The following is a 25,883-nucleotide window of genomic DNA, read 5'->3' as shown; positions in this document are numbered from 1 at the left end:
TTTCTTTAAAGTGGGGGATAAAAGTGAAGAAAATGTGTAAACTCTTCATTCATATTTCCATTTTGATTTAAAAGCAATTTCTTTGTTTACAATGCTTGAAAAAAATCTTCTGAAGATCTGGAAGATAAGAAATTTTTCTAAAGTATCTTGGAAGACAATAACCTTTCTATAAATAAGCCCAGGCAGGCAGCAGATTTTATTTTCATTATGTACTACTATTCACTTAAAGCTCTTTCACAGTATCTTTGAAGACATTACACCTCTGAGTGGAATTGTCTTCTTCCGTTGAGTAATTTCACCAACTTACTCACCATATCAGTTACTTCTTGTAAAAGTTGGATAAATACAAACCAGATTTTTATAAACCAAAGCTTACAAGAAGGAGTTCAGTCAAGTTCCATATCTCATGTCTTTTCAAAGACATTTTTATTTATTTATTTATTTATTTATTTTTAAAGGTTGGACAGGTAATTAAACATTACAATACACCAATACAAATAAGCAGCACTGTGTGATCTCTTCTTTGTAATAAATCCCTGAGGAGTAAAAGTATTTTTGCAGTTTCTCTGTAATTAGCACATTCTGTTCACAGTTGCTTCACTCTGACAAATTACAATTTAAAACCATTTTCTGTATGGTTGCAAATGTTGAGATAAAAAATCTGTACTGTACAAGGGTTAGGTAACATATACAAGTCAATATGACTCAATGTAACTGCAGAATTGGGGTACTTGTCAGTCGACACTTCCACAGCTGGCCATCCACAAGCATGTCAGTAGTCCTTCTGCCTTATAGTATTCTGCAGCCAAAGTTAAACAAATGTGAATGTGTTCTCAGGAGCAGGACCAACACTGTCACGCAGGTTGTGCCTACAGGGTTTGTTGGTTGGTACCATTGACTCCATTGGAGTTGCCCCCCACAGGCAACTGTTCTCTATTTGAAAGGTGTTTTGTTGTGTGCTCACTTGGTCTTTCATTTAATTTCTTAGGTGTACTAAAAGGTCGCAAAGGGAGGGTGCTGAATCCATTTCAAATGAGAAGAAAAGATCTCTTATTTATTTCAGTAAGCTTTGAAGCTTAGCTCTTAACTTTCAGTGAGAAAGTGTAGCTCTTAAGTTATTCTTCAAAGTGTGGTATCTCAAAGATTATCTGTGCTGTGGCTTACTTGATGTGTGTGTACACATCTAGAGCTGCATGAGTACAGTGCTTCAGCGAAGATTGGCCTGAGCTGCCCTGCTGAAAATTCGTCTGGAAATACACAGAACCCTAAAATGGGGAATTACCCATCTTTCATTTGCTCATAGAAACATTCCACAATAACATGAATGAAACATCAAATTAGTTACTTTATGAAACAAAATTTCTTTTTTTCCCTATAGATTAATACCTAAATATCTTCTGTAGCATTTTGCCAGTCCTTTGTTTACTGAAACACTTTTTGTGTTCCCTACTACACAATCCAGAAACGAATGCAACAGCCTGAAAACCCATTCCCCCAAGCAATACTACCTAACACATGAATAGGCCGCTGATTCCTAGGCATTAGAGTTTCATCCTGGGGAAGTAAAAGCTCCACATAAGTTACAGCACATTGACACTGGGGCTAGGGCGAATGAGAATACTCACCAAACATACTGTAAGACCATCGCAAATGCCTCAGAGTTTATATATTGGAGAATACACCATACAGTGTATGGATTTAGACATGCATCTGTTATTAAACATAACATGAACTTTGATGTAGTAATGTTCAGTGTATATGTTCTGAATTAAAATGCATCAGGTTGAGCATTCAGTCAAAACTTTTTAAATCTGTTGGGTATATCATTATTTTGGTTGACTTGAGCAAGTAGTATCTTCCTTTCTTAGGCTTCCAGTATAAGCCTTTTCTTCTGTCTAGTCTTCCTCTTGACCTTGGTGCGACGTATTTCCCGTTAAGATTGGTTTCCTCACATTCGCTGTGCCACCAGCCTCCTAGGGAAAAATATTGTAATGTCAGTTACTGTCAGTTGTACCCAAACATACTGTGCTCAGTTTCTGAAGAGACAGCTCCTGTTTGCAACATAAATCTTTAGACCAGTTCCAGCAAAAGTGACAATTACCCAGTGTACCCAAATGAAATGGTGCTTGTACATATACCCACTTACACTTGGAAGTTGAGGGCAAATACAAAGAAGTTGGGCTCCCCATTATTGTCTGCTTCACATAAAAGAAGTGGTGCGTAGAAAACTGCACACACAAATGCTGCCACTGAATTGGGACACTTACAAAGTTAGCTCCACACTTTCATGTTTCCCATGACCCTCTACAACTGACTTTCTGATTTGCTGATGTTTTTCTCAGGTACAAATAGTTAAATCTCTGCATCTACAGGAGGCTGAAGAGCCTTTAGTAAACAAATTCTCTTTTTTATTGGCTGGTGTCCTTAACCATGAGCTTAAATTGTAAGCCCAGTTCTGCTGTCAAAGGACTGGCAATGACTCTGTGCTAAAAATGAAAGTTTAGCACTTCAGAAGTCATTGGCCATCTGCTTTATGGTCACTAGAACTGAGGAACACTCTCAGCATTGTTTCAGACATTAACAATTTTCAAGCCTAGAATGATGTACAAAATGTTCGTTGCATGAAGCAGGTGTCTGGAGGGCAATTCTGTATCCTATGGTTTAATCATTAATTGCTTTTTCAATTGTTTGCTTTTTGCTATAAACTGGCAAAACATAAAAGCTTCATAAAATCAAAGAATTAGGAATCCTTTAACCAAATTATCTTCAAGGAGAAATATGTCTTCAGCCTTGCATCTCTCGCCCTTTAGAGAGTGATTATAGCATGTATACTTGACAAACAGCTAAAATCTCCCTTTGAATGGAAACTCACCGTCATTCTTAACCTTTGGTTTGTAGTCAAAATGGAGTTAAGAGTCAGTTTGTCTTCTCTTTTTTTGCAAGGAGGAATTAAACAATCCAACCTAGGGCTGCCACACCAGAGCAGGCATCAGAGAAAGAACTGCCTTTTACTTCATAGCTCAAAATCTCATCCTGGGGTTTTATTTCAACCTGTGCTGCTAGTTCTGTTTCTGATGTCGGTCGTTTGCACAGCCTCGCTATGCTTTAGTTTTACCTGTCTATAAAATAGAAAGGTGATGCCTCGTTGTAGGACCCTGCTATCTGCCAACAAAAAACATCTTCTGCCCTTTCCTGCAAGCAGAAAGATGCTGCTACCCTCTCTTTTCTGTAGCTAAAGCCAGGCTAATATCAGTAACTACCCACTAAAGCATACTATCATCCTTCATGTAACAAAGAAACTGCCATGGTAATAATCCCAGCGTACTGATACCTAGGTAGTTTTCTGGACAGTTGAAGTCATTCATTATGTCCACGTCACGGTCTGCAGTTGAGAACCGCAGTTCTGTCTGCTCCGGCAGTGCATTGGGGATGCTCCCAGAGATTCGTGAAAGCTGGAGAGTGTAGTCTGTTTCAGGGCCTCCCAAGCTGAACGCATACTCGATGTAACGTTTATTATCTTTCCAGTCCTGCAGCTCAATCCGTAAGATGTAGTCCCCTTGTTTAGTAATGGAGTAGGTCTTATTCAGGCCTAGCCAGAATTCCTCTGCAAAATTGTAAATAGATGCTGTTGATATGGAACTAGGCATGAAAACACCTACCATGTTTTTCAGATCTCTGACCCATACCTCAGATAGCTCATTCACCTTTAAAATATCAGTATTTGAAAATATGTGTTCAAATAAGCTGAGCAATGTCAGAATCAAGAGATGTCAGAGGTGAGGATTAGGGGACAGAAGTCACCAGACAGAGAGTTAGTGGGGAGGGAGTTATGTGATAAACTTTCCCTAAAACCCTGTATTGCTCACACTGCTATTGAATTTGTTTTTACAGATAACCTGCGAGTCGTATGTGTGAAAATATAGTATTTAAAAGGATTTATTCATTGCTTTAATTAAATCAATAATATGAGTCTTGGGGACTGTTGATCTTTTCAGAGGTCTCCTGCTACATTCTTTTCGTTTACCTCTTCTTAATTGCACACCAATGATCAATAAAAGCAAGAGATATAAATGAACTGGAGCTTCTCTCTTAACTTTCCCACCTCTTGTGAAACTCTGGTAGGGAGCTCAAGACATTTAAAACATGCATAATTGGAACTGTGTGACAAATGAAGCAAGTGACATACATAAAACCTAATTGCAATTGTTGTATTTTTTAAGGAAGGAGCTGCAGAACTAAACTGAAGTTTCCATACCCTTGTGTACAAAGTGAATTTAACTTGAGTATTTTTCTTCTGCTAGAATTCTTGATAATTAGTTTAATTAGTTTCATAAATTATATTCATTAAGTAGCTTATTATCAGTGCCGCTGGTATCGGTACACAATAGGTAACTGCCACGCGTAGAAATAGTGTAGCTGAATGTGAGTGCCATACATGGAGGTGGCATTTTAAGCAATAGAAGACAAGATGGTTGAGTAAAATACTCCCAAAATTTACAGGTAAGGAGCAGTAGCCTGTTATATTTTATCACCTTAGAATATGCAGCACAGAACTGAGTAGGACATAGCTGAGAGTGATGGGATCCTCTGCAAAATCTTTCTGACACTGAAAAGATGTGGCTTCATGTTGGTTTAGTATATGGGAATCGGAGACTAATCAAGGAGCAACTGTAGCATTCAATATGATCAAACTATACAGGTAAAAGTCTACCTCAGTTGTGAGCTACTGTCCCAAAATGTGGGAATGGTTGAGATATAGCAGCTCTTCATTGTAGAAGAGGTGGAAGTAAGTCAATATTGCTGCCCACATTGGTGAGGTTTTGATCTGTGCTGTGCCTAGAAAGTCAAAATATTTTCTAAACAAAAGTAGAGTCATCTCATTGTATGAGAAAAATGGGGAAAATCTTCTGGATGGGGAGGCTGTTGGGCAGCACTTGGTGCTACAAATTCTTTGGAGTTGATGATTAACAGGGGAACGTGGGTGTTTCCTCACCCTATCCAGCCATGGAGGGGATTGGCCACTGGGCCAGGAAGCCGGAGGTGTTTGTGCAGGGGAGCACATGCAGCCTCGGGCTGTCTTGAGGTTGGAAAAATTAGTGTGGCAGTTTTAAGGGAAACATCATTGCAGAAAGTTTGAGAGCAGGTAGTGAGAGCAACCTGGTGAGGTTTTGCATTTAGGTGCATACTTTAAAGGCTTTTGGGGGGGTGCTTTTATGAGTAGTAAAATCTCAATAATTAAAATAGCATTTAAAGCATTCTGGCCTTGATTCAGCAAAAGTTTCTAAACACACATTTGAAGGTGTGTCTTTGAGAACTTTACTGAGTTACATTTTCTGGTAAGCACTTTCTGGTGTTCTACTAATTAGGTAAGCTGTTCAGATTTGATTGCAGATTTTGTCTGCTCTCATGTGAACACCTTTAATTAAGAAGATTCAGCTTCTCAAATCAACTGATACAAAGAAAAGGCACAAAAAAAGTGTTTTTACCATTGAGTTCACCAAAACCGTTTGCATAGGCATCCCAGGTTTGGTTGAAATCTAGTGATCCATCCACTCTGTTCTGGATTACAGTCCAGGAGCTGCCTGTGAATGTGAAAAGGAAATAAGTCACAAGCCTGGCTTAAGTGCTTAAAACACTAGAGAGAAGATAGAAAGTAAGTGAGACTGTCAGCCGCTGACCTACAGACTGCACTGCTGTGGCTGCCCTTATGTGAGCTTGCTCTCCACTGCAGTGAAGAAGAAAATAGGTTTGCAGTGAAGGTGGCTCCATATGAATCCCACTTACTCTTCATTTTGCAACAGACCTGAGTGCACATGTACTGAGCTATAAAGCCTCTTGGCTGTACAGAGAGCAGATGCTCAATTCATCTTGGCCTTGGCCTTGTTAATTGTCCATGAGTGTGCTCTTGGGTGCTCCAATTTTGAGGTAGAATGCGTTAGCCTAAATCTTCATGAAAGAAATTTAAGTGAGCACAGCTGAACAGAACACGGGGCTGTTCGAGTGTCCTCTGCCACACTTGCGGTGACTCAGCTCACTGGACTTATTTTGTTACGCTGCCTTAACTGGGTTTCCTTTGTTTATGAGGGCTGAGACACACAAACATAGAGAAAATGATTAAAAAGAGATAAGAAATGTTCCAGACATTTGATCAGCTTGTCAGACTCCCTCTACTGATAGTGCTTGACTGCTGGGAATGCAACTTCACAGAAGGTATGAAGTGTTGGAGGCTGTGTCCATGCTTGGGCTGCAGTGGGGTCTTTGTCCTGACCAGGTCATGACACCCTCGTTTAACTAGTTTCAACAAGTGTAAGCAAAGGAGCTTTTTGCACAGGGCAACCCCATGCTGCTCTGTTTACACATCCAAACAAATCACACAGCCCTGCCACGTTTGCATCAGCGTGTTCCCAGGCTCTCCGGGTAGCTGTGGCAAAGGGACCGTGCAAGGAAGCTGGGCAGGACACGCACAGAACAGCACTGCAGGATGATGCGTTGCAGGGTGAAAAAAACAGGGAACAGTGAACTGGCCAAACAATATGTGATCTCTGGGTAGTGGCAAAAGGAACAGACAAATGGGTTTCTTACAAAGATAGAGCTTGCGTAGATGCTGTGCATTCTGGTCTGTGACATTGCTGGACCTATATGATACATAGCTACTGACTCACCCAAACATGATATGGGGAATCCTGTCTCCAGGACCCACCCCTTCAGGTTAGTTTGGTATATCTAAGTCTCAAGCAATAACCCTTGTTAATGAAACAAAATTTTACTAAGGTATTTACTGTTTGCTTTCATTTGGAAAAGTTATTCATGGTTGCAGTATAGTGGCATATATAATTGCCATTTTCATTCTCTATAGCTAAAGGGGCTTGGTTTTTTTAATATACTTAATTTATGTCACATGATTGAAAGTCCTTTCCTTGGTATAAACAAGAGGTGAGTAAAGAATGAAAGCAGTGTTAAGGAGACTTCAGGATATAGGAAACCTGAGTTCAGAGCACAGACAGAACAGTAAGAGAAGTCAAGAGGATACATAAACCATGGTAAGTTTTTGTGTACTTTGGGATGAGACACAGTTTTTTGGCTTAGGAAACTACTTATGTGAAAATTAGGCTGTTGCTAGCACAGCTGTCTTACCAAATTTCATTTCACAGTAGACATCGAAAGCTTCTGAGCCATTGGGCTTAATAGTGTAAACACCACTGGACCGAATGCCGCTGTTAGAAAGAGCAGTGCAGTCAGGAGCGGCACCTAGGAAAGGAAACAGCAGACAATTACAAATCCTGTTTTGGATGTAGTAAGTTTTAATCCAGCTTTGTAACTTGAATTTCTATATGGGATAGAGCCAAAACAAAAACTAGAACAATCTTTTTGGTAATTTTATTTTACAATAAATGTCATGAAATGGACAAACTGCTTTGGGCTTGGTAGTACAGCTGCCAAGTTGTATGTAGGTTGGACCACCTGTATTTTTTAAGTTAGGCAAGGTTTCAATTTAGATAATTTTGGAAAGTTTGTAAGGCCTAAGACTAGAGTCTGGCAAATGGACTTTCCTACCCCTTGTAAAGTTCCCAATAAAAACTGTTCCCATAGCTGCAGCTCGAAAATGCCTCTCAGCTTTAAAGAAAGCTCTTCCAAATCTTAGAATTAGCCAGTGTGATGTAAATTAGTTCTCTGTTCATACTCTCCAAGACAGGTATCGGCAACATCAGAAGTGTCAGTAAAAGGACGGTCACAGCATGTGTTTACATGGGGTGAATGGAGGCTGAAGGTTGAGGACAGGATTACTGCATTATTGGACGTTGTTTCTGTATGTCACCCTAGAAATAAGTGCATGTATAGTGGGGCTAAATAGATGATGACATTTTCCAAAGCAGGAAATCCAGCTCCTTCCCACAGCACTGTATATAACATAAGTCTTTTGCTTTTAGTCTTTGACTATTAAAAACCAATGCAAAACTTTCACAGAGAATACTGCAAATGCAATGTATTGTATAGTCATGTCTAAGAGATAAAGTCTCACCATCAGATTTGTATATTACAGCTGTGGCGTTGTGCACAGGAAAGGGGATGGCCTCTGGTTCTGTTTGCTCCTCCGTGAAGGAGTTCTCTGCGAGTTCCTGGAGCTCTATGTGGTTTAGCTAAAAGAACCGTAATTACAGACTGTTAATTTCCCAAGGCTCTGAAATGATGAGATTCATGTATCAAGCTGAACAATGTCATGCAGAGAATAATTTTTCTTGTGAATGTAATCCTTTAGAGTACCCAATTTACAACATAAAAATAACTTTAGAACTGCACTGGTGGATTTCAGTTGCATGAATGTCAGCTGTGCCGTTGCTCAAACAAGGTAGGATTCATGAGGCAAGTAAATGACCCATTCTCACAAGGGGCAAACAGATTTAACTTATTTCCTCAGGTGGCATCACTTAGACAAATAATATCAACATCTAAAGAGCACAGAACCCACAGTTCCTTAGGCTGAAATGTGTTTTCCTTTTATAGCCTCCTCTTAGGAATAAATTAAATATGAGCATGTCAGTTATACCCGGCGTTACGGTGACACATGTTGAACTGCAGAACATGGCTCCCTATTGGACTGAATATTGGAAAAGAAGAAAGAGATAGAAAGTAATGATACTTAGAAGACCAATGGAAGAACAATAATATGATAGATAATAAGAGGAAAAAAAAGGAACTTAGCAGTCAGAAAATACAGCAGCCTGGTATTGATAGACAATATTTCAAAGCTGTGTTCTTGGTCATTGTGTGCCCTGGCCATAGCCCCCTGCCTGGCAGCACAGCAGTCTCTCACCCATAAAGGTACCTGTTTGCAGTCGAAATTGTTAATACCCTCCTCTGCACCCCCAAACTGTGAACAAGAGGGATGGCTGACCCAAATGAACGGTTGGGCCATTGACTCTTTCAGTGTTATGAGAGATGACAAATTCTGAAAAGAGAAATAGAGATGGTTCCTGTACCTTGTCCTCCAGCTCCATTATTTGATTGTGCTGTCTGTCGAGTTGCACATGCTGGTCCTCTACAATTTTGAGAAGCTGCTTGATGTGGTTGTCCTGCTGCTCCACAAAAGCCTGAGGACAAGAAGGGAGGGAGGAGGGTCGTGGTTAGAAGCAGCAGACCTTCACAGTGTCACTGCCTCCATAACTCTTGTCTCGGGGCCAGTTTTGAGAGGCACGAACTATTTAACATTGCCTTTCCTTTTCCAAAGGGTTGCCTGCTTTGCCTCTGAAAGGTTGAATTTCTTTCTGGAAAGAAAGAAAGTGAACACCCGTTTTTTCTGAAAGGAACACCCATTTCTGAAATGAACACCCATTTCTGAAGTGAACACCCATTTTTTTTTTGAGACAAACTACTGGCAGCTTTGTAGACCTTTTTTGTTGTTGTTATTTTCCTTCCATTTTCATGTCCAGAACAATTATGTTCTGTGAAGTTGGCCCTTGATTTGAACTAGATATATGCCACTGATCAAAAAAGGGAACCGTTCCCAGCATTCAGGGTGTTAGCTTGGGATTTGGGAGGTCTGGATTCATCTTTCTGCTTTGACACGAATATCCAGTATTTTCTCACACAAGTTGCTTAGCCTTTTTATGCTTCTGCAAAATACAGTTAATACTTCCTTTTCCATAGGAAACCTTATAACCACCCAAATGCTTGCATGCATTGACATGAAGTCTATTAACACTTGCAAGGTTCTTTGGTCCTACAGATGTCCCTCTTTAAGTTTTAAACTTCCTGGTTTTACACTGAGCAGGCAGTTCCTAGTGCATTGATTTGTAATGAGCTGATGACATACAAACCTATGGGCTTGGTAATCACATCATTTTCCTGACTGCAAATTTTTTTATCATTATTACTACAGAATTTCTTAAAACTGATTTGCAAAAAAATAGTGAAAAAGATACAGAGCCTTATAATTTCACAATTTTCTCACTGATTTCACTAGGGCATTTTACTGCAAAATAATATGTCAGATTAAGACACTGATTCTTTTAAGATTATCATAGTGATTTATATCTCAAAATACACAGTAGTACTACAGTAAAGATGAAGGGAAGACATGAGCTTCTGTTGCATAACTACCAATAATATTACAATTTACTTTGGCTTTGTGTGTCAGGGGCTTTCACAAGTCTACTTACTTTGAGTGAAGAAATTTCTTTTGTCTCTTGTATTGAAGGCTGGATAATGGCCAGTTTAGTGACTTTGTCTTCCAGTCCCCATACTTTCTCTTGCAGCTGGATTTTGTTTTGTATGAGGTCTTCAATCTTTGAATTCATCTCCTGTGAGAGATTCTTTATCTCTTCATTGTTGATTTGCAGTCTGGCCGTAGTTTGTCTGAGCTGTTCTTCTTCTTCTTTGATTTCACTAGTTTGCAGTGAGAGCTCATAAAAGGACCTATCAAAAATGTAAAGTTTTTGAAAGATGTCATTCATCTGCCCCTTTGTCTTATGAACAAAGTCTTTAAGACCGTGCCCAAGCTGGAGGAGTCCATTGGCTAAGATTCGTACATCATCTAACATGGCAAATCTTGACTTTGTCTCAGGAGATGCAGCAGAATCAAAGGAGGAATGATCCTTCTCAGCTGTAGCTGAAAGAGCAAGTGGGGCAATGAATAGAAACACTAGAATGTTTTTCATGTTTTCTGCTCCTGATACTCTTTGGTTGTTCAGGATGCAGAGACTTTTCCTACTGACAGTTTTTGCTGTGTGACTGTTCTGAGTTGAAGAATTTGGTCTATTTATACTCGTCTTCATTATAGAAGAGGCAGACCAACGAGTTGATCATTAAACTGCGTGTTTTTGAACGAATGTAACCCCTCTCGAATGTAGGTTGATATCTGGGAAGATAAAACTGAGAGATGGGCATGTTGCTGATTAAACTGGTTCTGAACTTTTCCACCTGCCAGACCTTCTGTTATAAAATGTTATTGATGACATAATGTTCTTCACACAACGCTTTTTAATAGATTAATTTTGGGTCATAATCTTGGTAAGGGCCTAAATTGCTTCTTGTTTGTGTTGTATGATTCCTTTTATTGCCTCAGGAGTATAAAAGGGTTTACCATACTTAAGAGCACTGGATGCTGTATTTCAGGTTGTGCAGCTCCTTGATAAGCTATGGAAGGGTAAAATATTCCCAGATGATTCACACAACTTAATTCTCATCTTGTACCATTTTCTGATGTAACTCATTGTGCTGCAGTGGATTTACTTGTCATCTAGTTCAGATTAAGTGAGAAAGAGGGAATTAGGTCCAGAGATTGCCTGGATGTTATTCTACTATGTTAAGGTTTGTGCAGTAATTTACACCATATAAAACTTATTTTTTAAGAGCTGCTTTCCAGAAGTGGGTGAGATAAATAATGCCTCACTTACATTTCTCACCTTACCATCCTTCTTACTGTTTAAGATTCACACTACATAAAGCAAGTCTACAAGTGCTCTGAAATAAATGTCCTGTTCTGCAGTGGGTCTCTGCATGGAAGCATGTATGTTTTTTGAGTAGTATTGCAGTATGAATGAAAGGTATTTTTCTTTCTGGAATTACTCATAGCAATCCAAGAAATCAAAATCAATCCATGCATAATGTAGTCTGACTTTGGAGAATTTTCAGGTTTTTGCTAGATTCTTGTATGTTTAGTAATTTTTCCCCTGGACTTTTTGTTGTTGTGCTTCATGTACATATGCACGTATGGTATGAAGCATCAATAGAAAAATTATTTTTAAAAATGAAGTTGTTATCTCATACGTTGAACTTCCTGTGTGATGAAGGGTTGATAATATGCAGGTAACCTCCCCACCCATAATTAAATAACATGAAAGTATTTTAGGTCTCAAATTAATTGGTGGAGAGTATTTTGTACCAGTATGATTTGGATCAGACTTACTGGAGTATCTGCACAAAGTATAGAAAAACAGCAGGAGCATGTGGATCATCAGGCCCAGCACTGGGAGGAATGGGGATTCATTCAAAGAGAATCTGCTGGCATAGAGTGGAAGCAAATGTAGGAATTATCTTTAAATACAAACAATAATCACTATTCTATACCAGGAAGCAGCACTGCATTCTCACAACCTAAAGGTGCAGTTCTGTCCCATAAAAAAGCAACCCAGTAATTTCTCATCTTGCAAGGTGTCCCACTGCAGCAGACAGTCTTGAAGGTCCTCATCCTTGTACACTGCTGAGACCAAATACCGAGAATTGTCTCATAGGGAACAAACCTGTGAAGGCAAAGGGATAAGTAAGAGTTTCCTTTTTCTGCTCTATTTCAGATATTTGTGAATTCACAGCATCATAAAGGCTGTGACCAATCAGGAATTGTCTCTCAAGCATAATTTTAAAACACTTGAACAAAGCAGAAAAGTAACGATTTAAAAATCCCTGAACACTGAGAGTTTTGAGGATTCTGGCCTGACGTCTCAGCTCTGGCTGCACCGTGCAAAGAGTCAGGGAATGGCTGGGCAAGGACAGCTCTGTGCCCTGGCGCGTAGTGCTGCCAAGGATCAGAGCAGCCTTTGCTTCATTTGAATTGCAGTTTGTTGTTAACTGTCTCTTCAGATACTTTAACTGGACAGTCCTTTTGCCTTTCAGGACAGACAGAAGGGCTATGAAGAGGCCCGAGATACATGCAGGCTCATGCAGATACCACAATGCTCGCCTAGTTCTGTTCAGTTCTGTGCAGCTTGCATTAAATCAGGTCAGAAATGCACTCGTGTAAGATGCAGAAAGAATGGCTCTTACCAACTAAATGCCTGTCTGGTTGTCTGTTGACAACTCTTGTAAAGCCACAGTTAACTGAGCCAGGCCAGCTGAGACTGGGCTGTATCTGCTCACTGTTGGTACATGTAACGTGGTGGAGAAGGGTTATTTGCTTAATTACTCATTTGAGCCTGGAAGGCTATAGGCAAGTGAGGAATTTGGTTATGGGCTGTTTGTTATTGCTCCTGTACATCCATTCACTTGCCGATCATTTATTTTGCGCAGAATATTTGGTGCATTGATGAAAACATGATGGCCCGTTCTTTTCTAAAGTAACACAGGTCACTCGTTGGAGACTGACTGGTTGAACACATTCAGGATGTAAACAAGCAGCCAAGAGTGAGCAAAGTGCTAAGACTTCTTGCTGTGTCATAGAGCTCATGCCACTGTCAGATCTCCACGTAAGCAGTGGGAGCAAAGTTGTTTTGTGCAGAGAAATGAGAGGGAGTTAGGACTGTGCATTTGTTTCTTCTCTGATGCTTAGAGATAGAGCACTCCACAACCCAAGACCAACAGTGATTCCACTGGAGCATCTCACAGGTTGAAAAATGTGTTATTCTGTGTTGGGAGTTTAGAGTCAGGTTTATTATGGTTGGTGCTGCTTATTCAACGGATAAGTATTACATTGGCTTTGGCCAGTGGGGAGTCTGCTGTATTCCTAAATCAGGTGCTTCTCGGCTTTATTGCACTTGGGCTGTGTAGGTGTATCACCAGGCAGAGCAAAGTAAAAATATTCTAGTGATGCAGTTGGGAAGCTCAGTCTACACAGAGACACAGAATTGAACAGGGACTTTTGCTAAAATAAAACATCATTTAATCTTTCTGCTTCTGCCTTTATTTTAACTCCACATGTAAAAGTCTAGTAAGTAGGGCTCAAATGGTAATCATTACATTCATTCTTAATTTTATTGCGATAATGAGTGTTTATCATGATTAATTATCTGATCTGCATGGCATAGGGCTTTATTCCAGAGATCTAGCTTTGACAAAGTTGATTGCTTTCACCAGGGATGTCCATGAGGTTCTAGTCTATGAGAAGCTGTTCAGTAGAAGGCTATCATGCCTTATTAAAATGTGCAGTTTTTTAAGATTAGTTTCTAAAGAAACTCATCAAATCAGTATTTACTCAACCCTACTAAAAATCAGTGAGAAAAAGTGTTAGAGCAATTAGGGTTATTCATGGGACAGTGGTCAGCCTGGAGGGTTTGGATTGAGTCATCATTCCTGCAGCGTTTTCTCGTTTGGTAATATCAATGGAAATGTTTGGTAATATCAATGGAAATGTATGAAGAGCTGTTTAAATGAGTGGAAAAAAAAAAGCACATGCAGGATCTGGATGACACTTACGGCACTTACGTTGTACCTTTGTGGGAAGTTGTTAGGGTTCTTAACACTTTAACTCTGAAAGATTTGATAGTTTTTGCTTTGAATGGTAGACCAAGATACATCATACCTGATAACCCTATTAAACACTTCCAGTGTTTAAAAAAGCAAGATAAGCATGTGCTTTTGAAGGATTTGTTATCTGGGCCTGACACTGCTCTGTAATAGGGAAAAAAGTCCAGCCTCTGGCATCTGACACAGAGATTTTGGGCTGCAAAACTTGAAGAACTGGTTGCAAAATTGAAAAAAAAAAAAAAAGGTATAGACTTTCGGCAATCCACTTCAAAGTACTTGAGTGGCTTTGGTTTTACGGGGTTTCAAAGGAATCATTTTCTGTTGTTTTAGCTATTTCTTACAAGAAGTCTTTCTCAGTTTTGCTTTAAATAGTTTTGAATTCTTCCTAACCCTATCACCCCCAAAAATGTTTATTCTTGGCTTAGTCTTCAGAAAAACATAGGGAGTTTCTCAAGAAGTAGCAATAACCTGGAGATCAGACATTTTACCAGATTTCTGCAGCTTGAGAAGTTCCTGCGTGTTGCCGTGCGCTGCCCATTCCTGTGCCGCAGTTGTCGCACCTCAGCTGACGCATGGTAATTCAGCAAGCTACAGGAGCTTGCTTGTGCCAGGGCACTGCTCAGACGTGACACTACCCTTTAGAAAGGTTTGTTTTTCAAATGGAAAAGGCAGTCAAAATGCTCTGAGGTCAAATATTAAAAAAGCACAAGTGGCTGCCAAGCACGTTTCCATATTAACGCCGGTGCCAATAAAGTCAAGCAGTGATAAGATCACTACAAAATACCACCCTTAGATGTCACAACAGTCACAGAGTCCATAAGAAAAGCAGGACACTGGAAAGCAGAGGGTAGAAAACCTTCTGGTATGAATAAACCGTAAGATTCAGGGGCTGTAGAAACTCTAAGGGGAATCCTCCCTCTGAGAGCTGTTAGCCCAGTCAAGAAAAGATGTATATAACAAACATGATCCTGAAGATCTTTCATGCACCTGGGTGACCCTTATTAAATGGGCTTTAAATGATTTTTATAGTAGGAATAAAGCAAAGAAAAAGGTCTCTGGGTTTTACTGAAAAGGGAAATTTTCATAATAGTTAGACATTCCCTCTAAGAGTTAGGATCAGCTCTTAATGGTTTAATACCTTTATGAAGGATTTTGCAAAATGGCTGCAATCACATTATATAAATATTTAGAGGAGTGCCTGGTGCCATTATTTCCATGGCTTGGGAAGCCTTTGCACTTCAGCAGTTCATTTTATGGAGGTAAAAGTACTTCTGAGATCTGTTTGAGATAATAGTATAAGCTTTGCATACATTTTGCATAGCATTTATATAAAAGCTCCAGACACAAGTCCTTGAGTTTAAAGCTTCTGGCTGAAACTTTTATTGATAGAAATCTGTGAATAGTATCATCAAGAAGTAGCTGTTACCTGGAAGCTTAAGGACTAGCAGTCCTTTTGTTTAATCAGTGTATGCTTAGCATGGTTGTTGGTGTTGCAGTGTTATTTTCATGGTCGATCCCTTCTCCTCCCTTTATCCCTTCTATAGAGAATTGGACACTGTGATATGAGACCTCCCTACGATGTCTGGCCCACCAGAAAGTTGCTCTCTCCTCTTGCTTCCCACCGCTTGTGTATAATACAGGGCTGGGGCTGTCCTCTCTTGATTTCTGAAGACTACATTAAATGCCATGCCACTTACTTTGCTTTTAAAAGCTCAGCAACTTCGATGCCTATCATCTCACCCGTACAGTGAGGCAGCTTCTACCATCACTTTGCACAGAAGTCTTACTTCACTTTTTTCAGAGGATAGTGGCTACACCTCTGGTGTCCTACGAAGTCTGCTGAGCCCAGGTATTTGTGCACACAAATAATAAGATGAGAACTTGAGATGTAGTGAATGAAAGGAAAGAGGGTAACAGAGGAGAAACTGAGAAGTTAGCCTGCCAGGATGGCTGTTAGACAGGGGCATTGGTTCCCTCGAGAGATTTATAATGTTCCTGTCAGTTTTTCAGCCGTGAGTCTCTTTCCATAGCTCCTGTAACTGTGTTTATGGCAGACAGGAAGATCTGTGGCTTTTACCTGTGTAGGGTGAGGTAAAATAGGATTTTTCATTTGTGGTCACATTGTGATGTTGTGAGCAGGGGAATTTTTTTCCTGTCTCTATATGTAAATTCTCAACAAAAGGATGATGCCTGTAACAGGAAACCCTCTGGAGAGAAGCTGCCTGAACAGGAGCAAGCATCCAACTCTCCTGTCTTACAGTGGGATCTGTGCATCTGAACTCCCCTGAGCAACATGAGCTTCTTCCTAATGAAATGCAGGATAATTGCCCTCTGAGCCTTTCACATGACAAGGGCTTGAAAGGCAACGAAGAGGGGAGCAACCTGTACATTTCCTCCAGGGCTTGTTGTTATGAATGCAGCTAAAGCCCTGCCTGACATGTAATGTCAGGTGTAATGTCTGCTTGTAGGTCTCTAGCACCCTCTTTCTAGGGTGGCATCAAATTGGTGAAATGTCTCCTTTGCTCCCAGCAGGCCAAGCCCTAGCAGAAGAGGTGGTAGGAGAACTGCAAGCTTGGTTTAGGCTCATCTCTGCTATTCAGCATAAATCAGTCCTAAGCATAAGAGTGCCTTTGATATAGGGATCCTGTAGCCTGGCTTCACAAATACATTAAGTCCGTCTCTTAAGCACTAATAATACTTAATAAAAGTTTTATGAGCAATGTACATTTTAGAGTAAATTTTCATATCCATTTCCATTTTTAAACAGAACATCAAGGAGCAAATGTATTCATGCCAGAACAAAGTAATTTAGTAGAGTCACAAAAATGGCACAGGCCCCCTCTGAAATAGTAAGAGAGCGTTGATTAGGCAAAGTGACCAATGGGGATGGGATTCAAAAACTTAATTCACCATGAAGGACTTGAAAGGGAAGAAATTCCCATGTGCCAGCTAAGCATATTCCTCGGCCTGGAGGGGTGGAAAAGAGTCTGGCTTCATAATGCTGCCCCATGTAGCCTTCTGGAGCTATACTGCTGGACTGCTCTATATAGGTGCTGACCTGGAGGAGGTACCTTTTTCTTCAGAGGCTCTTAGAGAATTCCTTAGGACTAGCATTAGCCTGTGTCTGTACAGATGGGAGCACCAATGGGTATTGGGGAGCAAATGGAGTTGCCGTCAGAACCAAGTCCTTGGGTGGGATTCATTCGCCGAAACGTTGACATCTAGTGCAATTTCAGACAGCCTAGGGCAGCCCACCTTTCCAGGTGCTCCTCCAGGAGAGTGACCCACTGCCAGCCCAGTGCAGGTGTTTAGGCTACCCATGGCATCTAAAAAGTCACCAGGTGCCTTCACTGAGCAACCAAATCACTGCCCTCCTGACAATCAAAAAAGGGTCTTTTTGTTTTCAATCTATTTCCAGCGCTCTGCAGTGGCTGCTTTATTACGCTTAAAATGTTGTCCTGCTGTGCTCCTCACTGCAGTTTTCTGTGCCCATCTGTTGTCTCTTGTCTCTCTGGGACAAGGAACAGTTGGAAACTACTTACAAATTGTGTTCAGATTCACTGAATAGCTCCCAGAGGGGGCCAGAGGGGAGGGGAATCTCTTTTACCTCCTGCCTTACAAGCCAGGGCTTGTTACAGAATTGGTTGCTTCAGTGTTTGGGCAAAATGCAACACGCCAGTCTTTTTTCCCTAGCAGATGCAAGGCAGCGACATGAACCTCTCACCTAAGCATCAGGCTGCCAAGTAGCCTGCGGTGAGCATCCATCCCCCTTGGTCCCTCTTGTTGGAGCTGTAGGAACAAGGGTGTCTGAGGGGGAATGACGCTGGTCTGGTGTGCAGGGCTGGACGTGATGGACAGGGGATTTCCAGGCTGACTTTTTAAAGACATATAATAATTAATACACTTTTACTTGTTTGGGGGCAAAAGAAGGTATATTTCCTTTGAATAATTGAGTATGTTGAGTGGAATGGTTCAGGGGCTTTTGTCTTTTTTGTCTTTATAGGAACATGCAAGGGACTTTCTGTGGTATAAACTACTTGCTCATAGGGCAGGCGGGGCCTTGTAGTGGACAGTTTTGCTGATGTGTGAATTCAACTTGCACTTTGTTGGCAGGGACTCAACAGGGCTAAGAGGATGGAAAATATTGCAGAATTTTGCATCTCGTCACTGTTGTGTTTAAAGTAATCATAGACTTGGAGAAATGGACCTGGAAGAGGCCTCCAAAATGTGCCCCCCCACCCCCAGTGAAGGTTGAGGTTGTCTATAAACCGATCTGGACAGGTGTCTGCCTCACCTGTCCTCAAAAGCTACTGGAAAATGGAGATTTCACACCCTCTCGAGGCAATTTGTGCTACTACTTAACTAGCCTTACAGTCAGAACATTTTCCCTTGCATCTAACCTAAATCTCCTGTGCTGCAATTTCAGCCCATTACGTCCTGTCATATTCCCTGTGGATGTGATGATCACTTTATTACTTCGGTCTTTGCAGCAGTTCTTCAGATACCTCGGAGTGTTGTCATTACCTGTGCCCCAGCCATTCCCTTTAAACTAAACGCTCCTGGTTCAGTCTGGCCATCCCTGCTGTTTTCCAGAGCTAACTATTTTTGCTTCTCAGCTGTGAGTTTTAGTTGATCCCCATCCTTCCCAAAGCGTGGTATTCAGGTGTGGAATTGGAGACACCATTCCATCTGAGTCATTGCAAAGATTGTGTATCTGCTGAAGCTGCAGATATCCATTTAGTTTAACCCGTTTTCAGAGGAGAGGTGTAACCTGAAGTCATCATGATGTAAGGATTTAAAAAAATTATTTAAAAAAAAGAAAGAAAAAAAGGAAGGACAAGTCACAACAAGGAAGGTATTAAACAGGAATCAGCGCCTCTGTGTTGAACAAATAAAACACTTCTCAGTGCTTCTCTATTCATATGTTTTCTTTCCACTTGAGCTTCTTAGATTATAGAATCACTGGTAAATTTTAGATGTATTTTTCAAGCACCCTTATAAACAGGAACTCTTTCAAAGTATGATGGCAGTTTAAAAAATTGTGACTTTTGATGTCTAGAATAAGGAGTCATTATCAAATCGCTTGTATGGGTGTGCACTTACGTTGAAGAGAAGACCATCTGGCTAATGGAAAATGTCAAACCCTTCACTTTGGCTCTCTGAGTGTTTCCATAGAGGTTTAAATAATAGTATTAATAAAGGTGTGAACCTTCTCATTCTCACACGGAGATGCTCACTTGTTGCCTTTGTCTCTTGCAGGAATCTTCTTTATGTCTATCCTCAGAGCCTTAACTTCGCCAACCGCCAAGGATCTGCCAGGAATATCACTGTAAAAGTCCAGTTCATGTATGGAGAGGACCCAAGCAATGCTATGCCGGTGAGGGAATTACTTTTTGCTCCGGGTGAATGCTGCATGCCGATAAGGCAGAGCACACGTTGCAGTCGTAAAATTCCTGAGTTAAAGAAAACCTCGCTGAAATACATTTCAAAATAACAAGTTCAGGGGAATATAAAATTACAGTTTTCAGAACAAAGAGTACATTTGTATAGAGTTTGCAAAGTAACAATGTAGTAGCTAGTATTTTAACCTGAGATGTTTGCAGTGGACACCCATGTGTTTGGAATAGCATCTTTGCTTCCATGCCAAATAATTAAACTTGTGTTCAGGGCCAGAAGTGATCAGCACTTGGTGAAGATCTGCGTAGGGGTGGTTACATTCATCAGTTCTTCAGCCTTATCTGTGTGCATGTGTAACTGGGATTGTTAAAACTGTGAACTCTTCAGCGACTAAATACAGCATTGCATATAAGTGAAAGGGGCATGTAACAAGCAGATGTAACCGTACACAGCTGCACAGACTCGTGAATGGAGCTGTAACTGCCTCTGTGGGCTTATGGAACAAATTCTTGGCACAGTTTTATAGTGGGATTTCTTTGTTTTTTTTCTTTTTTGCAGGTCATCTTTGGCAAATCTAGCTGTCCTGAATTTTCCAAAGAAGCATACACAGCTGTAGTATATCACAACAGGTAAAACACATGACAGCTTATGAAAGGACATGGCCCCATAGTATGATTCCACCCAAAGGAAGTCTTACCAGTGTGAAAGTGGAGTGACTCAAACTCACCAGTGACTCTGTCTCAGTGTTAATTATTTAACAATGACTATCTGCATAGCACTCAAAACAACTGCAGTGTCAGTTGATACTGTCGTTAGAGTTTTGCGATGACTAGGAGCTGGAGTCTTTGTTTGCTCTGGCACAAATCAAGAGCATTGTGTCAGGGGCTGTGATCCTGAGCATGTAGCCTAGCTCAGCAGATGCTGTAAGTACAAGCTTCAAGTTAGTAGGCAGGAAGATTTACGTTATAAACTCATGTTAGCATGCGCTTTGTGATTTTCCTGGAAGCCTTTTAGACTTTAGTTACAAATTGGAAGTACTTGGTCTTGAAAAATAATTTCATTGCAGCTGGGGTAAGGAGTGCAGAATCTGGCCTTAATGTGTTGATTGTCTTTGTAGCTGTACTGGGGAGAGATGTACCGGAGAGAGAATCCTGTCCTGTAGGTTGGGGGTTGTGGCAGTCTCCACCTTGAAACAAGAGTTTATTGCTCATGGGGAGCAGCGCAGTTCAGAGTGCCTGTGTGAGGAGGGGGCTGCCACTTTCATTTTTTGCGGACTGTAAATGCATACATGAAATTTTTCCAGTCCTTGGCGATCAGAAAGTGAAGCTTTAATCCCTTGGAATAGTCCATATACTTCCTTCCCTCCAGATACTTTAACTCAAAGGGTTCGGTCTTGAGCATAAGATAGTAAACCACACTGTTTGTATTGATGACTCAGTTGAGGGTCTGGTCTCTGCACAGATCGCCTGATTTTCATGAGGAAATCAAGATTAAGCTTCCAGCCACTTTAACTGATCACCACCACCTGCTTTTTACTTTCTACCATGTCAGTTGCCAACAAAAACAAAACACTCCCTTGGAGACTCCAGTCGGATACACCGTGAGTGTCTTTCAGTCTTTATGTTTTTCAGCACAGGATATATTCATAATGCATTTGTTTGCAATTTGATTAGCATCGCTGTCAACTCATACGCCATTGTAGAATTTGAGAATTTGACAGTCGAGCCTGCAAAGTTCAAGAAAGCTTTAAGAAGTGTGTGTTTTTGTTTTTTCTTTTGTTAATTCCTTCTCCTCAAAGTGGATACCAATGCTTCAAAATGGACGGTTAAAGACTGGTCAGTTCTGCCTGCCTGTTTCATTGGAAAAACCACCACAGGCTTATTCAGTGCTTTCTCCAGAGGTGAGTTGTTCTTCATGCTGAAAATCAGGAGGAGAATACTTCTGTTAAAAAGTGAAAGAATGTATGTGTACATATATATGTGTGTGTGCACATGTATATTTTTAACTCATAGGTTATTTATTTCTTAAATACCGTTTAGACAGGTTTGTGTGTTTGTGTGTGGGCACGTGTGTGTGATCTGACAATAAAATGAAAAGAAATGGCAATTGTAATTAGAAGTGCCTTAGCTCTGCTTTCTTGACACATCCTCACTCATCTTTCTGTTAACCTGCAGGTTCCACTCCCCGGAATGAAGTGGGTGGATAACCACAAAGGGGTTTTCAACGTAGAAGTTGTTGCTGTCTCATCCCTCCACACTCAGGTGAATGTTAAGAGCAGTCATTGTAATAAAAGGAGTTTGATAGTCTTTTGACAGTTGACACACTGTCAAAGTTCATACTGTGAAGAGTATAATAATTACTTGTAGTGAAATTGCAATCTCATTTTCAGTTCTGAGCCAGCAGACCTGTTATTCTACATTCTGCTGTGAGTATATTTGAGAAGTTCTGCTTAAAAATGTGAGCAGTTTGGCCTTTATTCACAGGAGGTGAATGGCCAACAGTGTTTTCAGACCTCAGACTGTTGTGTTTAATGCAACAGGTCTAAGGTCTAACATACAGTCCAGGCATATGATGTTTTCTTGTTTTTCCTTTTCCCCTCTGCCTCTTTTGTTTCTCCATGTATTTTTCATCTGGCTTTCTTTTATCTGAAAAGAAAGATGACAATCATTTTGGCTAATCATTTCAACTTTAGTTCTATTAATTCCCAGTATGTCATTTGATGTTTTTTGTGTACTTTATTTGTGTTGTAAATAATAACATGATTTCAGTACATTTTTGTTTGTTTTTCTAAAAATACACAGTCTACGGGTCTTCTAGTTTAGCCCTGACAACTTCTGAACATTGGCTGATGTCAGTTGAATTAGACATAAGGGCAGAGCTGTCAAAGATGTTGAGTTTCTGTTAATTTTGTGAGATTAAATGGTCAGATAGAATGAGGGAGAAAATCCATCCATGAGGTACAAATCCATAGAAAGTGGAGTTACTTTTGGAGCTTCTTGCTGATTGTTGGTTTTTTTGCTTGTGTGTAGGACCCTTACCTTGACAAGTTCTTTGCACTTGTCCATGCTCTGGATGAGCACATGTTCCCTGTGCGAATAGGAGACATGAGAATTATAGAAAACAACTTGGAAAATGAACTGAAGAGCAGCATTTCAGCTTTAAATTCCTCTCAACTGGAGCCGGTAGTGCGATTTCTTCATCTCCTGCTTGACAAACTGATTCTTCTGGTAGTAAGACCTCCTGTCATTGCAGGCCAAATAGGTATTCTATTTAAGTTTTATAGAGAATTGCATAGCTGAAAGTTTGACACTTCCAATTTTATCATATTTATGTAGAAATAAAAAGGTCCATTTTTATGCTTTATTTTAGTGCCACTAATATACCATATATCTTCAAATTAAAACATGCTGGCATCCAGATCAGTGGTGATATACACAGGAGCAATATTTAACACAAAGGTTTTCAAGAATGACTAGTAATTTGGTGTCCAAGTTGAGACACCAGAAAGGGGCTTGAGTTTCATGAGTTGGATGCTCAGCATTTTCTTAGCACTGGAGCCTATTAAGGTGTCTCCATACTGACATTCGGAAACTAAGAATTTCAACCTTACTAGTCACCTTGGAAAATCTTGAAGTAGGTAAGATAAGAACATACAGATGCTGTATGTTCCTCTAGCTTTTGTGGATCTGATACTGTCAGCATGAATAATCTTCCTTTTGCTCCCTGTTATGGGCTAAGGTCTGGCAGTACAAAAAATCTCAAGTGGAAGTCAGGATTAGCTCCTTAGTATTTAAAATAGCAGTTGGGATTTTTTGTAGGAAACTTGAATTTGGACATGATGGAATATAGGTATCTAAGACTGCTTTAAAAATAGCAGTCATTTATTTTAGAAAGGTTATCTTTCTGGGGAAGAATTTTGCTTGAATTTTTATTTTATATTTTAAAGCTCTTTCACTCTTTAAGTGTTCTGTATTAGTTTAGTTTGTCTGTGTGGAGCATTGAGGACATTAGTGTCTAGTTTTTAAAAAACGAAGATTTACAGTCTCCAGCTGCTGTCTGCTTCATCCCTAAATTGTTTAGAATATCTGCCTCAGTCCGTGTGTATATTTCTGTGCTCATTTTTAGAACAGATTTTTTTCCAAAACAGAATGGAATTGTTCTTTTTGATACAGTTTATATTTTGGCTAAGGCTTAAATGGAGAAAATAATTAACTGAGAAAAGTATGATAAATATCCAAAGGATATTTTCCATCAATTAAACAAAGACTTGATCTTGTTACCATTGCAGTTGATGACCAAAGTTGGTCTGACTCCAGAAATCAGGCCTAAATTCATTAAATGTGTTATTAATAAAAGTGGAAGCTTATCACTGCAACACCTGTCTTCCTGTCAAGCTGTTTATTAGACCTAGTTCAAATACCAGGTTCAGTTTTTCATGAGAAATGCTTGCTATACTCTTAACAAGCTTCACCATTTATCCTTTAGAAGGTGGATGAAATGCACATTTAGGATTTGCTCGTGGGCACTTCTGCAGTCTAAAACAAACTCCTTGCTTATTACTTTCAGTTAACCTGGGCCAAGCATCTTTTGAAGCGATGGCATCAATCATAAACAGACTTCACAAGAACTTGGATGGAAACCAGGACCAGCATGGCAGAAACAGCCTTCTTGCTTCCTATATTTATTATGTTTTTCGCCTACCAAATACCTATCCCAACTCACCATCACCAGGTAGCTCTTTTTTCATTTTATTTCAAGTCACAGTTTGTTAAAAGCAAGCAGAAATTGCTTGCTGGCAGGTGCTCTTGAGCTCCAACTGCATGGCTGGTTCCCTGCCAAGCCCTATTATTAACTTTCTCTATGATCCAGTGTAGCCATTTACAAGATGTTTTTAATTACAGTTAGCCATGTCAGAGATTTAACTATTTGATGATCTTAATAACAGTGTCACCGCTGAAAGACCATGAGGCTAAATTATGGCAAAATACTGTTTTTTTAGTTTTGTTTCCTGTAGCAAGTTAGGCAAATGTCTTGGCCTGTCATGTTTCCCAGTATCCTTCACTAGTACTTTTGTACTTTTATCCAGTTCTAGCAAAAGTTGAAACACTGGAAAAGGAGTGTGAAATACTTGAAAACACGTCTGGGTACAGGAGGGAAACAAATTAATTCCACCCCTGCTGAGAACAAGGGATATATCTGCACGGGGGAGGCATCGGTGTGAATGAGAGCCACAGACAACTAGGCTTTGGAAGGACTGTTGTGCACAGCATTTGCTTTTTGTGTGGAGTGGAAAACCTCTGAGAGGGGTTGGGAAGGTTCTGTACTTAAAACTGTGCCCAGTTCTTCAGTGGTTTTCGAGTCTGAGGTCTGGAAAGTATCTCTTTAGCTAAAGACATACTTCACATTGGCTGCCTAAATCCACAGGGAGCTTCCTGCTTCCCAGAGATCAGTAGATAAAATAGCTTTTTAATCGCATCCCTTTCTCTCTGCTGCTTGCCTTGGAGAACCAGGCAGGGAAGATTTCATTATGGGCCAGACCTACTGGTTATACAGAGGGTTTGCTGCATCAGGCTGGTGTAAAGCAGCATGAGATCAAGGCTCTGATTGATGGCCTGACGGGATGTTCTTTCATACACCACCGTAGGTCCCGGTGGCTTAGGGGGATCAGTGCATTATGCCACCATGGCTCGATCTGCTGTCCGACCGGCAAGCCTTAACTTGAAAACTCGACCCGCTCGCGGAGCCTCCGCAACAGCAACCCAGATATATCTGGGACCCCCACCTCACCGGACGATGAAGTTCGCTCGATCATTGGCAGTAAGGTACGTAATGCACTGCTGAGGGTCTTACAGGAACTTCAGCATCTTTTATTTAATCTTTAAAGAAATAACAGGGAAGTTCTTGTGATTTTTTTCCTGTGAAAAGATGTCCTTACTAATGGCCCCTTCTCAGACTTTTTCTGGCAGTTGCTGATAACACTACTGAAACTCCACTCCTTGAAAATAGTTGCTCATCTCTCTGACTTGTTGGAGACCATCCTGGCAGTGTTACTTCCACAAGTGTGGTGGTTAGGGATAAGAGTCCTTCTGGACTTGTCTTCCCAAGACTAGTAGGACAAGAATGGTTTTACTACTTCACTTTTCACATGGCCAGCAGCTGTATCCTCTGATTGGCTCTGTTATGTCTCCCCAAACCTTGCATCCCCTACCTTGCCACCCTGTGATCACACTCTTACCTCCCAAAGCAAAACGCTCTTTTCTCCTCTGCATTCAGCACTAAAGGCTGCTCAGATGCTTTCTCTACTACTTATG

General features: G+C 40.5%; 2 protein-coding genes across 2 annotated transcripts in view; one reads left to right on the top strand and one right to left on the bottom strand.

Annotated features, from left to right (window-relative positions):
- Positions 1-25,883, top strand: part of DOCK7 (dedicator of cytokinesis 7) — a 100,453-nt gene that overhangs the window by 36,898 nt on the left and 37,672 nt on the right. Inside the window, 9 exon segments of the mRNA XM_009319857.1 lie at positions 19,435-19,552; positions 20,131-20,201; positions 21,034-21,172; positions 21,371-21,472; positions 21,747-21,833; positions 22,602-22,833; positions 24,139-24,303; positions 25,217-25,299; positions 25,302-25,394. Coding sequence (XP_009318132.1) covers positions 19,435-19,552; positions 20,131-20,201; positions 21,034-21,172; positions 21,371-21,472; positions 21,747-21,833; positions 22,602-22,833; positions 24,139-24,303; positions 25,217-25,299; positions 25,302-25,394 — 1,090 coding nt within the window.
- On the bottom strand, positions 1,652-10,666 carry ANGPTL3 (angiopoietin-like 3). The gene is made up of 7 exons (XM_009319820.1): positions 10,158-10,666; positions 8,979-9,089; positions 8,021-8,138; positions 7,135-7,248; positions 5,487-5,582; positions 3,332-3,604; positions 1,652-1,973 (listed from the first exon to the last, which is right to left on the bottom strand). The coding sequence occupies exons 1-7, from the start codon at positions 10,653-10,655 to the stop codon at positions 1,792-1,794; spliced, it is 1,392 nt and encodes a 463-aa protein (XP_009318095.1). The 5' UTR covers positions 10,656-10,666; the 3' UTR covers positions 1,652-1,791.

This window comes from Pygoscelis adeliae, unplaced genomic scaffold (genome assembly GCF_000699105.1).
Source record: "Pygoscelis adeliae isolate BGI_AS28 unplaced genomic scaffold, ASM69910v1 Scaffold181, whole genome shotgun sequence".
Classification (NCBI taxonomy): domain Eukaryota; kingdom Metazoa; phylum Chordata; class Aves; order Sphenisciformes; family Spheniscidae; genus Pygoscelis; species Pygoscelis adeliae.
The sequence above is the reverse complement of the archived record's forward strand: the minus strand, read 5'-3'. Positions and strand labels throughout refer to the sequence as shown.